This window comes from Staurois parvus, unplaced genomic scaffold (genome assembly GCF_062004578.1).
Source record: "Staurois parvus isolate SC_StPar_1 unplaced genomic scaffold, SC_StPar_1.0 ptg000153l, whole genome shotgun sequence".
In the NCBI taxonomy this organism is placed as follows: domain Eukaryota; kingdom Metazoa; phylum Chordata; class Amphibia; order Anura; family Ranidae; genus Staurois; species Staurois parvus.
Window position 1 is genome coordinate 20,049,981 of NW_028317949.1, and position 19,106 is coordinate 20,069,086.

Below are 19,106 nucleotides of genomic sequence, written 5' to 3' on the forward strand. Positions count from 1 at the left end.
ACACTGAAAACGATTCTGCGACTTTGCTCAGCGATGTACGAATTTGCCTCTGTATTTTAAATTTCAGTGTTTTTGGTTTGATTATATTATTGAATTAAATGTATTATTATTATATTATTATTTTTTATGATTATTAATTAAATTATAATTTATGATTTCGTGTTTCAAGTTTTATCATACCCGGAATGTTTACTAGACTCTTGTTCGGACAGATTTCAGTGAGTTATTCCTAAAAAATTACAGCCTACAACAAAAAACTACATATTTCCATGCAAAAAAATGTTACCGCTTTCAGCACAAAAAATCGGAAATAATCATACCGCCAGGGAGGTTAAATGTCAGCAGCTACAGTATTTGTAGCTTCTGACTTTTAAATTTTTTTCTAGAGTGAAGATCCTCTTTAAAATCTAAATATTCAGATTCTTGCATAAGCCCAGCCATGACTCGTTCTCTTTAACTCGTTCAAATACCATTTCTTACTATTCTGTGACCGGGTCATTTCTGCTAGTAATGATAAACCATGAAATACTGAATTTTTTTGATAACAAGTGCTAAACTTTAATTAATGATTCTATACCTTAAGGAATGATAACGGCTGATAATCCTAGCATAAGAATTTGGTAAAGCAACAGGCTTTCTACATCTAAGATAAAAAGTAATAAACGTAAGATAAGGGCTGCTTAACTATGCAATGAGTGGGTGGAAAATTTTAAGAAATGATAAGACATATGTAAGAAATGCCAGTAAAAAATGTTATTTTTATATCCTTTTAGGAATAGAAAATCCTCACATTTTTTGAGTTCTAGAAATTCAGTGCTAGGTTAAAAGGGCTTTTACTGTGGCAACTCCAAACTGAAAACTAGAAAGAGTCAAGAACATGGTCAAGTATTTCTAACAGTGTTAGACACAGATAGCAGAAAAAAATTAAAAATGCTAGATGAGTGAACTGTCTACCCAAAACAAATATTCATAGTGTATTAGCAATATTAGGTACATGTGCAAATACAAAATAAACAATATAAAAGCACATAGGGTCTGTTCACACCACAAACGCTGTGTTTTCCTTGCTTGAATACAAGTACATTTACATTTAATGACATATGTTTATAAAATGGGTTGCATCATGTTGTGTGTTGTGTCTTTTTATTGTGTTGCAATGCACTTTTTACAGTTTTTTTTGTTTTTTTTTCTCTCTCATTTTCATATTCCCCAGAGTCATACTATGGTGCATTGGGGTAGATTGCACTCAGAATCTGGAGCAGCTGTGAATGGTAGCCAATCAGCTTCTCACATGTTCAGTTAAGTCTTCAGAATACAACCTAGAAGCTGATTGGTTTCTATGTAGAGTTGCACCAGATTTTGCACCCTCCAGCTTTAGTAAATAACCCCCATTGTGTTCATATGCACTCATGTACATTGCACTGTAAAATGCATGCTGCTGTATTGTTCTTTAAAAATGCTGCAATGCAACACAATGGTGTAAACTAAGCTTGTTGGAATACATTGATTTTGTATCCTCTGTACATTTGGAATGCATTTAACCACTTGCCCTCCTGAGGATTTACCCCCCTTAATGACCAGGCCTCTTTTTGCTACTCTGCGCTGTACTAATTCAACTGATAATTGTGCGGTCATACAATGCTGCACCCAAACGAAATTAATGTCCTTTTTTCATACAAATAGAGCTTTCTTTCGGTGGTATTTGATCACCTGTGCGCTTTTTATTTTTCACGCTATAAACAAAAAAAGGCCAAAAATTTTGAAGAAAAACAATATTTTTTACTTTCAGCTATAAAAAATATATAGTAAACTCAAAGTTGGTTATAAATTTAGGCCAAAATGTATTCTGCTCCATGTTTTTGGTAAAAAAAATCCCAATAAGTGTATATTGATTGCTTTGTGTGAAAGTTATAGCGTCTACAAACTATGGTATAGATACTACAATTTACGACATTTTTTTGCTATACAGTGCTGTGCTAGTTTAACGGACAATTGCGCGGTCATGCAATACGGTACATAAATGAAATTTACATCCTTTTTTTCCCACAAATTGAGCTTTCTTTCGGTGGTATTTGATTGCCTGTGCGGTTTTTATTTTTTGCGCTATAAAAAGAAGGCTGACAATTTTGAGGACAAAAAACAATATTTTGGACTTTTTGCTATAAAACATGTCCAGTAAAAAAAAATGTAAAAATCAAATTTAGTCATAAATTTCTGCCAAAATGCATTCTGCGACATGTCTTTGCTAAAAAAAAAAACCAATACATGTAAATTAATTGGTTTACGTGAAAGTTATAGCATTTACAAATGGCGGGAAAGATACTGGGATTTTTAGTTTTTTTTTATACTAATAATGGCAGCGATCAGCGACTTATGGCGGCGATCAGTGACTTATGGCGGCGATCAGCAACTTATGGCGGGACTGCGGAACTGCGGCAGACATTCTGACATTGGGGGGTACTGACTTGGGGTCACTGACATCCCCAGTGACACCAATACAGTGATCAGTGCAAAAAAAAAACACTGACTGTACTAATGGCACTGGGGAAGAAGGGGTTAAGTTTATTATTCAGTGAAAGGGTTAACTGTGTGAGGGGGAGTGTTTTACTAGGGGGCGGGGGTTTGTACTGCACGGGACACCGCTGATCGGGAGAGATAAACTCTTCTGTCCCGATCAGCGTGTCCTGGAGCTGTCAGGGAACTGACAGAAAGCGCAGCTACTGCAGGTGTGCTCTCTGTCAGCGATTGCCGCCAATCGCCAGGACATAGCCGGTAACGACCGGTTGTGACCCGGCGACTGACATCCGCGGCTGTGATCGGCGGGACAGGTAGGGTGGCGGCGCACCTTGCGCGTGCCCTCTACCTGTTTACAAAATGCACGTTTTAAAACTTGCTTTTGCCCAGCTGTGCTGCCCTGCCACCGTATTTCTACAGTGGCTGGGCAGCATGTGGTTAAAAACTACTGCATCTGGTGCGAATGAGCCTTTAAAGTAAATCTTTACATGGCATAAATAATGCAGGCACACACCAGAGCTATTTTTCTAGTGGCCATAGGCAAACCAAAACCATTGCTGAAAGAAAGTTGATTGTTGCCCTCCTTTCAACCCCCCTCCACAGGTTTTGCTTCACTGCTTATGGATTAGTAACCAGGCTTGAGAAGGGTGCTCCAGATTTCCTTCTGAAAATTGGTATTTACATATTAGAGAACCCTGGGTATAGGGGTCCCGGGGAGCTCCAGTACAGGTAGACAAGTACAGTATATATAGGTGCATAAGGGGGTAGGGGAGACATGACTGCAACCTTTAAATACATTAAGGGGGTGACTAAGGTTCAGGATGGCAGTATTTTCAACATGATACCAAAATCAAGAACACGGGGACATGACCTTAAACTAACTGGAGGAAAGTTCAAAACTAATCTCAGAAAGTACTATTTTGGATGCTTGGAATAAACGTCCAGCAGAGGTAGTGAGCCAGTCAACAGTAAATAGCCTCAAACATGCTTGGGACAAGCATAGACCTATACTCAGACAATAAAAGTTAACAAAAAAAACAAAAACCCCAAAAAACAAACCCCCCCCCCAAAAAAAAAAAAACAGGCAGACTTGATGGACCACTTGGTCTTTTTCTTCTGCCACTTTTCTATGTTTCTAGAATTGTGATTGCTTTTTATTCTAGTTGTAATTTCTTCTTGCTAACTATTTATTTGATTTTGTTTAGGTATTTGTAGTTCTATTCTCTCTATATATTATATATTACAAAGGGGTTACCGCACAGTAGGTATCCCCATATAGCCAGTAGTATAGTAATTACATAGTGCCAACTGTCTGGCCCTTTACAAAATGAAGACAGACAGTACAGTTGCAATACAATTCAATACAAGAGGAATCAGAAGGAGATTACAATTTAAAAGACTGCACTAACCTGCTATTAACCTGTATATATCTTGATATATTTAATGCCATTTTCATAACAAAAAATACATTTTTTCAATTTAATATATGCTATTGTTAAAATGATAATTAAAAGAAGGATGCAGAAGCAGCTTGTCCACTGAAAACTGTGATGTGTTTTTGTAGATGCTGGAGAGTTAAACTGCCTGCCAGCTTCTTCTACCTCTCAGTGAATCTGTTGATGAGATCTCTGAGTTCCTGGGTCTGCACACCTGCTGTGTCTGTTAGAAGAAGTTGCCAATGTCTTAGCTAGAGTTTTCATCTATTTTATATTTTGTGGACTGCAACAGGAGGTGTCGGAACTTACAAAGGTATGCAAGAACACCCAAAACTTGCTGGTGAACAGGAGCAGTGTTAGACATAGTTTGACATATAACAATTCGGAGTACTCAGTCCACCAGGCTTTATCTATAACTAAGATATCATCTTAGATTGTAAGCTCCCAGGATCAGGCCCTCCTATCCCTCTTGTATTGAACTGTATTGTTGCTGTATTGTCTCCCGTTATATTGTAAAGCGCTGAGCAAACTGTTGGTGCTATATAAATCCTGTATAATAATAATAATATTTGGGTTTATTGATCTGTTAACCACTTGCCTACAGGGCACTTATACCCCCTTCCTGCCCAGGCCAATTTCCAACTTTCAGCGCTGTCGCACTTTGAATGACAATTGTGCGGTCATGCAACACTGTACCTATATGAAATTTTTATCATTTTTGTTGTGACAGATAGAGCTTTATTTTGGTGGTATTTAATCACCTCTGGGTTTTTTATTTTTTCTTAAACAAACCAAAAACCACTGAAATTTTTTTTTTTAAAAAATGTTTTTTCTTAGTTTGTTATAAAATTTTGTAAATAAGTGATTTCTCTCCTTCACTGATGTGCGCTAATGAGGCTGCAGTGATGGGCACTGATAGGCTACACTGATGGACACTGATAGGTGGCACTGATGAGGAGGCACTGGTAGATGGCACTGATGGGAATTGACAGGCATCACTGAGGGCACTGAGAGGCAGCACTGATACATGGCACTGATATATGGCACTGGTAGGCAGCACTGATAGGTGGCACTGACTGGCACCGTTAGGCGGCACTGACTGGCACTGTTAGGCGGCACTGACTGGCACTGTTAGGCGGGACTGATTGGCACTGTTAGGCGGCACTGACTGGCACTGATAGGCGGCACTGATGCGCACTGATAGGCAGCACTGACTGGCACTGATAGGTGGCACTGATTGGCATTGATAGGTGACATTGATGGGTGACATTGAAAGGCAGCTCAGATGGGCACTGATATGTGGCATTGATGTGCACTGGTAGGCACTGATATGTGGCACTGATGTGGCACTGATGGGCACTGGCATGAGGCACTGATGAGCACTGACTGCTGGAACTGATGGACACTAACAGGTGGCACTTCTGGGGCCACACTGATCATCAGGACACACTGATCATCAGTGCCCTGATGAACAGTATACATGTCCCCTCCACGTAAAGCCGATTACCGGCTCTCCTCTGTCAGCATGACAGCTTGAGAGGAGAGAAATGCTGATAACCGGCATTTCCCTGTTTACATATGATCAGCTGTGATTGGACACAGCTGATCACATGACCGAGCCGACATCTTTGGCTCTTTCCGTGATCGGTGATCCGCTGTGTCCGAGGGACACAGCGCACCACCGATCGCCGCACTGCGCGCTCCCTGAGCCGTGCATGCGCAGTGAGAATGGGAGGACGTCATATGACGTCCTCCCAGAATGAGAGAGCCACCTTGCGCTCATCATATTACTATATGGCAGGCGGGAGGTGGTTAAAATAAGCTCCAGCTTGCTGAACAACTCTATACATTTAGTGATTTGAGCAGCTCCTGATCTGAAAGCAGAAAGCTGCTAAAATTAGCAGTTCCAGGCAGGAGACAGAACGGGTGACTTGCCATTTAGGAGCCGCCTGCCCCCCCCCCCCCCAAAAGATACGTTTGCGCCACTCCTTTGATAATGCCACGTTAAATGGCAGAACCATTTTAGAGTGGAGACATTTTTTCTTTCCTGGTTTAGACTAGCTCTGTTACCATAAAGTAAGTTACGGTCACAGAAACATTTTCAACTTTTAAAAATGACACTTATATGCGTGTTTTAGATACAAATAGCACCTAGCGGAGTTAGAGCCTGCCGTATTGTTAGGAACCCCTTAGCAAGCTTTACACTAACAAAATCAATACTTCATTGCAAAATAAGTATAAAGAATACACAAGGCGGAAAGCTGGTTCTCATAATAAGAGCCTTTCTGTAAGTTTATTATCACTCAGACAGACTGTAAATACATATCTAGAAGCAGGTGGCTTTGACTTCAGTAAATGTTTATGAATCCCCTGGAACCCAAGGCTTGTTTGCGCTGTCACGTTTTTGCTCCAAGGATGCATTTTCCCATTACAAAACGGTTATTTCTTTTATTGCAGGTGTCATCAAAACAGCATTGCCAAATATGGACCGAGAAAACAGAGAGAATTATCAAGTGGTGATCCAGGCCAAAGACATGGGGGGACAAATGGGAGGCTTGTCTGGGACGACGACCGTAAATATCACCTTGTTAGATGTCAATGACAACCCTCCACGTTTCTCCCAGAGTAAGCACAGTTCATTGTTTATTTTATTGAGAACTGTTTCAGATTACATCAAAATAAATTCTAAGGTAGGAAAAACAGTTTCTTCCCATTTCCGAACCTACGGGGATGAAAAACCGCATTAAATGTTGCTTTGTAGAGCGTTTTGATTTATTTTGCTGGCAGATTTTCCAGCCTTCCAGCTTTACCAGGATATTTTGAATTCCGTATATTCTTTATATCGATATAATGGATATGTCTTTGTTTGGTGTTGCGCAGAGTCTGTTCATGAGCTCCTAACACTTATTCCTCGGAGAAACTATTTCTGATTCCCTTAACCATGAAATGTAATCATGTCTGAAATGAATATATCTTTACGCATTTTCTTCGCCATGCATTCAAATCTCCAAAGCCTTAACTTGTTTTATGCTTGGAGTTCATCACAGTGTAGCATCTGTCTTTAACTCCCACTGTTGTTTGTCAGACGGCGGTATTATAAACAAAACTTGAGAAAGAAAAACGCCGGACATGACCGGTGTAATTGCATTATGGAATAAAAATGGAGTCAATATTTCAAATGTCCGCTGCACAGCCCTAGGCTGTCCATTACCTCGGTAGTGTTTACTAAAACACGGAAAAGAACATTTTTCAGTGTAACCCAATCAGACGTTTGGGAAATATTTTCTATCCAGAAATAGGCCATGCTGCTGCACTTGCTGTATGTTGTCTTTTCTAGTATTGTAGTAACTGTTACAGAATGGTCTTCAGAATTTTCCGCTGATAAGAGTGTATCACTTAAAATTCTATTGCTTTGTATGATGCCAGAAGTTTATTTTTTAGGGCAAAGACAAGGTGAATTAATCTATAGCAACTGATCATCAGTAATTTGTAAGTGATGCAAGGAAAACTCATACTGGTTGCTACAAACAGCTGCACAACTTTACTGCATAAATATGTTCTTCTGTCCAAATGGGTTTAAAGCACGGTGGATAAAAATCAATTATTTTTTTTAAAAAAATCAAACAAATCGGATTTTTTTGATTTAAATCGGATTTTTTTTATTTAAATTGGATTTTTGTGATTTAAATCGGATTTTTTTGAATACAATGCTTTTTGAGGAAAATATATTACCATCCAAAGGTTATTCCATCATGAAATAAAGATTAGTTTTTAATTATGTAGAATAAGGCTGTATATGTTTAATTTTTTTGGTAAATAAATTCCATGAATCCATTCACAATGTCATGCTCTTCCAGAGGTTTTTGTAAGATTATTGGGCAGTTTCTCTGCCTACAAGATATTATCACAGATGATTGGTTTACTTTTTCAGTTCTCAAAACTGAATTTGACTCAGCGGAGATCACATGCCTCTTCTTCACAGCAAAAATGTTATAACATGAACCGAGTTAAGAAAAAGACCTTCATCCTAACTTCTACAAACTTATGAATACAGAATCAACCCCTTCAGTGCTAAGTTTCAAGAAGTTCAGTGAATAGAATAGAAACAATATTTTTCTGATTGTTTGGAGTGGAATAGATCTGCACAAGAAGAAAGTGAAGCTAAGTGTGAGGAGGAGGGGCTGACAGTCTAAGTTTCTTCAAATATATAGATTTTGTTTAGCCAAATTAGTTACCAAACATGGATGTTTGTTTAAGCAGATAACATATGCTGGAATGTTATTGCTTCAGATGAATAAATCTATTTAAATTGTTATTATTGCGGTAATGATTATTTTTCTCCTTCCTAAGTACAACAGAAAAGTTGTCCAAATATGAATGATTAACCTATTAAACTGGAGATAAAAAAACTAATATGAAAAGTTGTTATTCTAAAAATCTTCATCTACTTGCATATTAAAGTTATACCAGCAAGAATTAGTCTATGTAGAAAACTAGGATTTAAATCAAGCCTTACTGACTAGTGATTTAAATCGTGATTTAAATTGTGATTTAAATCAGTTTGATTTAAATCAAATCCACCCTGGTTTAAAGTATATCAAAAGTCAAAACATTTTTTTTCATTGTTTTGAATAGGGACATGTTAAAACAGTCAGTTCTTTTTCCAATATTTTTTTAAGGCCAATAGGAAAGGCCCCCTTTCACTTCCTGCCATGAAATCTTTCCAAAGTGAGAAGAAATTCCCTCAAAAGCCTGTTTCACACTAGCTCCAGCTTGTAGAAGAGAGAGAAGTGTGAATAGCAAGCTTTGACAAAGCTAAAGCCTGCTAGCTGCTTGCTTAAAGCGGCAAGCAGCACTTCGATTAGTATCTGTGTTTAACATTTACAAACAGGAGCTGAATGCTGCATTAAAAGCTTCAACAAAGCTTACTGAAAGCTCTGCAAGCTGCTAGCAGGCTTCAGCAAGCTTTCAACAAGCTTCACAAAGTTCTGAAGCCTCCTAGCAGCTTGTTTAAAGTGGCAATCAGCACTCCCATTAGGAGCTGTGTTCATCATATATAAACGAGCTGAATAGTACTTTCAGCCTGGGTTCACACTGATGTGGTGCGGAATTCTGTGCAAATTCCACACCACATCGCAATCGCACCCCGTTCATGCGAACTGCTGTGGGTGTGTCTGTAAAGTTAACAAAACCCCAAAATCGGTCCACAAAGCGCGGTGCGATGTGCAGAATTGGATCGCATGGGTGTGAATACCCATGCGTTCCTATTCTAATGCAGACCAAAAAAAGGGTCCTGCATCTTTTTGGGGCGGGTGCGGTGCGAATAGAGCCATACAAAATGTATGGCTCCAATCGCAGTGCATACAATTCGCATGTGATTTGCACAGGAATGCGGTGCGAATCACATGTGATATACTGCACCGCACAAGTGTGAACCCAGGCTGAAAGCTTCAACAAAGCTTGCTGAAAGCTCTGAAAGTGCTTTGTCAAGCTTGATGTTCACACTGCTCTTATACAAGCTGAAGCTCGTGCGAAACAGGCCTTAGGCTTCATGCTCTTCTGAACACGTTTCTCCTGGCAAGAGAAAAGCAGTGTTAAAAATGTGCCTAAAGCTGCATTTTTCAAACTCGTATAGGCAAGTTTAGACACGTAGAAGTACATCAAGTGTTGGCATTTATTCATTTAATTGGCCAGAATATTAATTTAACTTGCCTAGCTGCCTAAACACGTGTGAATGCCTATGTGTGCATGGATACATAGGGGGATGTTTACTAAAACTGGAAAGTGTAAAATCTGCTGTGGATGTCAAAAGAAACCAATCAGCTTCCAGATTTTATTGTCAAAACTTAATTGAACAAGCTGACGTTAGAAGCTGATTGGCTGCCATGCACAGCTTCACCAGATTCTAAGCGCTTCGGTTTCAGTAAATCAACCCCATATGCAAACATAGAGTGGCAAAAAAGTCATTGTAAAATTGGTGTTATTTACCTGCAATGTACATGAGGCCTTTGACTAGTGGTTGTCAGCTTAAAAGCCTCAAATGGGGCCTGTGACATCATCAAAGGGCAACACATAATGTTCAATGTATGTAATGCTTGAGAGTACTGTCAGAAACTTCAGACCTAATAGAGGAATTGAGGATCAGAGTGTGGAAATGCTACATTTTGGGCTGGGGATATGCTGCAGAAGCAGGGGCGGACTGACAACTCATGAGGCCCCCGGGCAATAGGGGATCATGGGGCCTCTGTGTCCTTGCCCAAACTCAAAAAATCCTATGAAAAAGGTACCAGAGGCATCTCATGGGGCCTCCTACTGACCCCGGGCCCTTGGGCAGTGACCGAGTTTCCAAATGGTCAGTCCGCCCTGTGCAGAAGACTATGAACCTGGGAACATGTTACATGAAGCTAGTGGAAATCAATGCTATTACCCTAATCAATGTTCCCCCTACAATTTGTTGAAGTGCCAGGGCCATATATCATATACCAAAGGGCACCAGGGTCTTAGACAGTTGTCCTGAAACAATTGTCCCCATCAGGAAAATTTCCCTTTATTTTTGTTTTGGTGACAACTAAAAATGTTGGATTTTCCCTATTAGCCATGATTATAGCCAGGAGAAGTAGAGAGGGGAATCCTTCAAGCAGAAATGCAGGAAACAATGAAAAACAGAATTCTAATCAATCCATACTCTATCCCAAACGAAAAATAAAATAGTTTGGAACAATTTCAAATGTGGCATCTATTCATGACCAAAAAAATATGATCCTGAAAGTACAATTTTACCTTTGTATAAAACCCTGTATAAACCATAAGATACAGATAAAGTAATGCTTTAACCCTTTGAGGACCGTAAGATTTTGGAACTCCAAAAGAATCAATTTTTTTGTTTTTAAAGTTCGTACACTTCAGTTGCTGTAACTAAGCCATTTCATGAAATAATTGGCAAAAAGCAAGATCCATTTGTTGTTTGTTGATAAGAACTAATATTTTGACTCAAACCAAAAAAAAAAAAGTTTTAAGTTCTTAATCAGATGATACACGCAATTAAAAACATGGGACAAATACGTCCCTTGGTCCTCAAAGGGTTAACCATGAAAGGTAGCAGAATAGCTTTTTGAGGGGTTTAATGTAGATACATGTCAAACCTTAGATGCAACATAGTCCCTCTTTACATTGCTTGACTTTCCACTGTACCCAACAGTTTTTATTTGATTTCTTTCTGACATCCATGTTCCAGTGGGCAAGCAGCACTACAAGCTCTAGAGAGGTGAATAGCCAAGTTGGAAATAAAACAGGCAGGGGCTCTAGCCCTTCTATATTCTATCAAACCAAAAAAGCTTTGATTTTACAGACACTATAAAGCCCAACTGAAACTTTATTTTTATTTAGTGTCATAAGGCAGGCTGCCTAAAAAAGTAAAGTTTATGTCTGGCTTTGTTTTAATGTGCTGGTTCTGCAGCCCTGAGCTTAAGTCCCTTCTGCAAGAAGGCTGGAGAGCCCTGAACAGTAAGCATGATGAATGAGAACAGTGGTTGTCACTGTGTAGGGGGACATGGACTATTGGAGATTTGGAATGCTGCACTTTGTGTGGGAGATCCGATTCAGATCTCCAGTGTTCTGTCCACATAGGGAAATTTTTGATGGCAATACACAGCTTGAATTTCAGACTATTCCTGCTCATTCAGTTGCAAATTGAGCTGTCATGTCAACACAACCACCTTCGAATGAAAAATTGAAAGAGCCAGGAGAAAATTGTCAGCCAAACAGTGACTGCATCCAATCAGAGGCAGTCACTGTTTGGACATTCATACAGCCACAGATGTTGTAGCTGTGTGAATACAACAGCCAGCACTGGAGATTCCACCATCCATGTCGTTTTGTGTGGATTGGGGAATTGGATGATTTCTGTAGTTGAATGAGTGAAATCTAGCTAGCCTTGGCATAGATTGTAGTACTGGCACATAAAAAAGACTGATACCTACTTTACATTTAGGTAGCCTGACTTCTTCACACTAATAAAAGATAAAGGCTCAAATGGGCTTTAGGATAAAGCAGGACAAGTAAATTTTCAAATGCAGTTTCATATGAATCTTCATAAGAACCTTCATAAGAAAATTCTTTGTACATGAAAACCTCATACACTGATAGAAATTTGACTGTTTGAGAACAATTTCCCATCCTGCTCCTTAAAATTTTCTTGCCCAGAATGAAAACTTATTTGGCTCCACTAACAATTGGAAAACTGAACAAATGTTAAAATTAAAAATTTGGAATTAAATTTTACTAGTGCATGGCCAGCTTAAGGGCCTTTTTACATTGATGCACTTTTGATGCACTTTTCACACATTCCCATTAACTTATAATGGAAGGTGCCTTTTTCGTGCGCTTTTGAAAAACTGCACCAAAGATGTAACATGCAGGACTTTCCAAAGCGCAGAGCACCTGCAGGTTGAACAGGTACATTAGTTTTGATGGGGAATAGTTTTCATTCTCTTTTGTCACCATGGAAAAGTACAGCAAAAGCTCACCAGTGTGAAAGGGGCCTAGGTGAACACGTGAAGATTGCCTGCATCTTTAGTACACAAACTCCAGCTTGTACATTGGATTACTAGATAAATCTACTGTCAGTCAGTTTCTCTTTATACTGTCTGATTACTCTCAGATGAAAAATATAATAATAATAATTATGATACCTTTAAATGGTTCTAAAGGCATGCAGGATTCCCCCCACCCAAATATTTACATGAACCAGATCTCAATCCAGTGATGTACATGAGAGATGTGGCTCTTTCGGCACTCTCCCTGCTCATTGGCTCAGAGATAGCAGTGGGAACCATTGTCAACCACAGCCAGTGAGGAGGGAGCAGGGGGTGGGGCTGAGAAAGCTGCTTGTTAGGGGGGCAATCAGTGGGAGGACCCAAGAATAGAAGGATCAGAGCTGCTCTGTGCAAAACCATTGCAAAGAGGGGGTATGACATGTTTGTTATTAAAATAAAAAACCTGATCCTTTACAATAACTTTAAGTCAATTGCCTTTTGTCAGAATGTGATTGTGAAATACATGATGCAAATTTAGAAGTACATTGAAACTAAGTTATAGTAGAACTACAGGCAAAACATTTTTTTCATTTTGGATCGAATAAGGGAGGGTTGTAACCCCTATCAGATTTTTGTGTCCTTCTTGGGAGTTTTCTGGGTCATACTGGGAAGATACCAAAAATTTAAGTCAGCAGCTACAAACACTGTAGCTACTGACTTTTAATATAAGGACAGTTACCTGTCCAGGGGTCCTGTGCCGTCGTCGCTTGGGCTAGTACTTCACTAGCCTCCGGGTTCCTGGCATGTGAATCTTTAGTAAGGGAATTAAGAATTGAAACCTTGAAGCTTCACAGCCAGTTTCCTACAGTACATGCTCAAGTCACTCTGCACATTGGTATTGGTCCCGTAGTCTTCTGGGACCTGTGTCGTGTCCCAGAAGATTGTGGACGGAAGGCAGGAGCCCGAACTTCCAGATGAGTTCACCACGATAAACTGAGCCAGAAGTTGGAGTGGGTACCTGTCAAAACCAGAGACCCACTACCCCACAAAAAGTGCCAAATGTGAGGGTTCAAACAAGTGTAACTTCCACTTTAACTTCAAGTTCTATAGCCAAAACAGGAAGTGAAAGAAAATCCCTACGATTTAAGGGAATCCTTGGGAACCCCCCAAATCACCATAACTAGTGACCCTATTGGATGATTTCCCATCATTTACGTTTCTGGGGCAACCCACAATTTGGGATTTATTTTTTTTTTTACTTTCAATCATTACAGTAAACATGACAAATAGAGTGAGTGAATCTCCCTAAAGGGGGGCACAGACAATAATAAAAATTGAATACGTGTTCTAATCCATCTCTACTCTGTCCAAAACAAAACAAAAAATGTTTTGCCTTTAGTTATTCTTTAATAAAAAGGGTTCTATTGAATCACTATTTCCATACCACCTTTGCTATCCTCTGGTAAAGGAGAATTGTTTCTTATACTCACAGACTATGTTGGATTGGTGCTGAAAAGTGATCTCTTAGGTAGCATTCTGTATGCACCTTGTTACATCATTAAATGCAACTTTCAAAGAGTTCTGCTTGTCTCCCTATTTGCTCCTAGAGGTATGTGAAGCTACAGTGAAGAAACATTTATATGGGAAAAATATAAATAAAAGTCGAATTGCAACTTAATTCCCTGTCTGTTTCAAGTGGTATACAAACCATTAAACTGCTCTTGCTTTAATCTGTTTTCAATATTTTTGTTACAAGTCTGTCCTGGTATTTTCTAAAGGTTTGTGAAGGAACCGTTAAGAACACTTTTTAAAAGCATCTATGTTTTAAATCTCTAGGTACCTATCAATACAGGGTCCCAGAGTCTTCCCCTGTGGGTTCTTCAATTGAAAGAATCAAAGCTAATGATGCAGATGAAGGTGTGAATGCGGAGACAGAATACAAAATCAGTGACGGAGATGAACACAACATGTTTCAAATCATCACAGACAAGGAGACGCAGGAAGGAGTCATTATTGTCAAAAAGGTAATTTGGAAGGGGAAAAAATAGGTGCTAGAGAAGCGATTTCACCTAAATTACTGTTAAATGAAAATGTTTGTATTGTTTCTCCTAATTCTATTCAAATTTAAAGTGTAAGTGAACCCATAATAAAGGCTTGCAGATTGTTTCCATTTATCAAAAATAAATATTATATGACACATAGATGTTTAGAGGCAGAAAAAAACACACTACCAGCGCTCCCAGGAGCAACAGCATTATGGCAGGAAAAACTGCTTGACGCGTGTAAACATGCCTAAACGTGTGTTAACCAGGGGCAGACTGACAACTCATGGGGCCCCCGGGCAATAGGGGATCATGGGGATCCTGTGTCCTTGCCCAAACTCAAAAAAGCCTATGAAAAAGGTACCAGGGGCATCTCATGGGGCCCCCTACTGACCCTGGGCCCTCGGGCAGTGCCCGAGTTTCCAAATGGTCAGTCCACCCCTGGTGTTAACACTAGGCGCGTCAAGTGCTTGAGCATTAATTCATTTCAATGGCAAGAACAAATTATTATTATGGCCAAGTGAACCCATAATAAAGGCTTGCAGATTGTTTCCATTTATCAAAAATAAATATTATATGACACATAGATGTTTAGAGGCAGAAAAAAAACACTACCAGCGCCCAGGAGCAACAGCATTATGGCAGGAAAAACCGCTTGACGCGTGTAAACATGTCTAAACATGTGTTAACCAGGGGCGGACTGACAACTCATGGGGCCCCCGGGCAATAGGGGATCATGGGGCCCCTGTGTCCTTGCCCAAACTCAAAAAAGCCTATGAAAACAGTAGCAGGGGCATCTCATGGGGCCCCCTACTTACCCTGGGCCCTCGGGCAGTGCCCGAGTTTCCAAATGGTCAGTCCACCCCTGGTGTTAACACTAGGCCCGTCAAGTGCTTGAGCATTAACTCATTTCAATAGCAAGAACAAATTATTATTATAGCCAATGAAATAAATAAATGCCTAAGCGCTTAACATGCCTAAACACATCTAGACATGTTTACAAGCGTCAAGCCAAAACACTGCTGCCAGGAGGAAAGGTGTCTAGGAGAGATGGGCAAACACCCTGTGTCATGATGCCTTTCATCATGGGAAGGGGGCAGGTAAAATTCTCTGTTCACTTACAATCCACTGATCCCTTATAGGGATTTTATTTGCGTAAATATATGTAAATTAAGTACCTACTTCGAAGAATGGAGAAACCCCCAAAAAACGACATACATTAGCAGTCCAGGGTAGCTGTATACCCCACCACACTAATCTTACCACCACTCATTTAATATTTCCCACACTCACTTCTAATATTACCCCATCCCTTTTTCCAGTTGAAATGGTTTATACAACAAAGTAATTTAATAATCCTTTTTAACTTTTATTGGGCCAGACATGCCATTTACATACTTATTAGGCATATACAGTGTTTGTATATCTCCCTTTTTATACTTATTTACAATATCAGCTCTCTTCCATTCTTGGCAATCATTTTTCAACTTACATATGAGCTTTGGAATGGAAAATCCATTCCATAAACTCATTTTCTAATTTCAGAAGAATAGCACTGTGCTACGCCTTTAATAATGTAGTGCTTTGTCTATAGGTGGAGACTACAATATCTGGTAATTGTGAAGAGCCAGCTCATACAAAAATATGTTGGTAGTAGATGGAGCCTGGTGTTCTGAGTAGGCCCCTGGATTCCCTTATGCTTCATACTCCAAAAACAAGATTTCTTTGCCATACAGTAATTCCCAACTCATTTCATGTCTGCCTGGCAGTCTTGGGGAGTTCCTGCCCACCTTTGTGTGTTCTGACACCTCCTGTTGCTTTCATTATAATGTAAAACAACTCTAAATAAAAACAAACTCACTATAATAAGCAGTTGGAGTATGGACCTGAGAATTTAAAGTGGAAGTTCAGTCAAACACTAACTATACTTACATCTACTCCCACCTTCAATCTAAGCCTATTCTATCTATCCTGTGAATGGAAAGATCTGTATACTTACCTGTTCTAAGGGAGCTCCGGTCACATGATCGAGTCCTAGCACCGCCTACAGTGTAGAAAAAAGAGAGCAGAAAACGGATGCCACATAGTAAGGCTATGAGTGACGTCATCGCCCAGGCACTGCCGCCATCCTCGGTAATCTCTCCTCTTCATTGAAGCCAGCGCTTGGACCTGATCATGTGATCGGACCAGAGCACCCTCGGCATACTAGGTAAGTATACCAATCTTTCCTTCTACAGGGTAGATAGAATGGGCTTAGAATGGGGTGGAGGTAGATTTAAAATGATTGTAAACCCTTCCATATAAATAGTGAAGTGACTATCCTCAGGTGATACACAGAGATGAAACACATCCTCCTACATTGTATTTGATTATGTGCAGTCTTCTTTTTTCTACAGCTGTTTAAAGTGCTGAATTTATATAGTTTGTCTGAGCTGTCAGAAAACAGGGTGGAGAGCTGAAATTACACACTGCAGAGCTCAATGAAGAGAACTCCAATTGTTATTGGAGGTATGGGACAGACTCCCCTTCACACAGCACAGAGTAACATAGCTGAGGCTGTCAATCTGCTGGAGGTTCCTCCCCTGTCACCATTTTTCTCTTGGTGTCAGAAAAACTTGTCAGAAGTGACTCAAGGAGCAAAGAAGCAGAGAGAAATGACATATAGGGGTTTATTTACTAAAGCTAGGTCAATCCGAATCTGGTGCACCTGTGCACGGTACCCAATCAGCTTCTAACTTCAGCTTGTTCAATTAAGCTTTAGCAATAAAACCTGTAAGCTGATTGGTTTCAACGCGATTCTGAGTGAACCAGCTTTAGTAAATAAACCCCTGTGTGTTCTTAACCTCCCTAGCGGTATTGCCGAGTGTAGCTCGGGGTAAAATGTCTGTACCAAAAGCAGTAACCCCGAGCTACACTCGGGCTTACCATGCGGCGTTGCTCAGGGATTCCCTGCAGAGCTTACCTTGTCCTTCGCTCCCGCGATGCGTCCCCTGCAGCGTCCCCGGCCATCTCCTCCGGCCGATGCCGGCATCCGGCTTCTGTGTTCCGGTCCCTGTGACGTCGGGACGTACGGGTGCCGCCGACAGCGGGAAATTTGAAAATTTTAAAAAATTTCGTTTTTTTCCAAACAAATTTTACATAGTAAAACATTGCTGTTTCAACCCATTTGACATACATTTTGTCCCTACTGCTTTGTCCTGTGCCCTGCCTGCATTTTGTCTGTTCTTTCTGCCTGAAAACTGAGAAACGTCCATGGCATCCAAAAAGTGTCCCTTTAGGTCAAAAGCGGGTTTAGATCAGCTAGAGAACAGCGATAGTAAATCAGAACCACTTGCAGAATTGAGTGATAATGATTTGTGGGGAAATTGGTCATCAGACACTGAAAACGATTTTGCGACTTTGCTCTGCAATGTGCGAACTTGGCGCTCTATTTCAAATGTCAGTGTTTTCAGTTTGATTATATTATTGAATTAATTGTATTATTATTATATTATTATTTTTTATGATTATTTATTAAATTATAATTTATGATTTCGTGTTTCAAATTTTATCATACCCGGGATGTTTAATAGACTCTTGTTCGTACAGATTTCAGGGAGTTATTCCTAAAAATTACGGCCTACAATAAAAAAACTACATATTTCCATGCAAAATAATGGTACCGCTTTCAGCACCAAAAATCTGAAATAATCATACCGCTAGGGAGGTTAATTGAAACAAGTACAGACTGTAGAGCACGGGTGCCCAGCGCATATGGCCCTTGGAGCCCTCTGATATGGTCCGCAACCTCATGCTCTGGGATGGCAGGACAACAAGCCCAGATTGCGGGTTGCTGACCAACCAGCCCAGAGCATCAGAGTGCATGGAGCCAACACCTGCAGCAGAGGAAGCAAGTGGCCATGAAGGGAGGTGGAGCTGCATAAGCCGATGCTTCCTCTGTAGCGCTGGCTCCTGTCCCAGGCAGAGTGATACCAAATGCACTTCGCCTGGAACCTTTCTAGCAGCCTAGCAATACCAGCAGAAGCTGGAAGAGAAAAAGGTGAGTTTATTAAACATCACATAGTTTGCAATGGGCTTATTAGTATGTTTAAAAAAGGGTTATTAGGCTGCTTTCGGGTTAGCTGCACTGAGTCCTAGACTTCTATTATATCCTAGCGTTTATTGCATTTTTTGAACGTGCGCCACACAACAAGATATATTAGAAGTTTATGGTAAACCACAACACATCAGTGTGAAAGCAGCCTTATAGGGGGCTCAGGACAGTAAGGACTCATTTACATTTGCGGTTTGGGGGACACCCCCCACCCCTCACCACTGCTGTAGCATCAGTGGTTGCAATGGTGACCCCATCCCTTGCTCCAGGGGGCTAGTGTGGCCTCCCTGTAATATTCTGTTTTACACTTGGACAGGAGAGAAGGCGGGGGCAGAATATACAGAAACCAATCCACTCCATTTTCCTCCTGCAAAAAGCCAGCTTCACCTCTACCTCCTGCTGGCATTCAGCGGCTACAGGAGGAGAATGTTCCTTATGCAATTCAAAATAAAAAAAAAATTAAATTCTGAAGATTTAATTTCATTGT

At 40.2% G+C, this 19,106-nt stretch overlaps 1 protein-coding gene across 1 annotated transcript in view; it reads left to right on the forward strand.

Annotated features, from left to right (window-relative positions):
* Positions 1–19,106, forward strand: part of LOC149463736 (cadherin-6-like) — a 483,303-nt gene that overhangs the window by 359,860 nt on the left and 104,337 nt on the right. The window contains exons 5-6 of the mRNA XM_089674844.1: positions 6,408–6,575; positions 14,321–14,508. Coding sequence (XP_089530970.1) covers positions 6,408–6,575; positions 14,321–14,508 — 356 coding nt within the window. The remainder of the gene's footprint in view (positions 1–6,407; positions 6,576–14,320; positions 14,509–19,106) is intronic.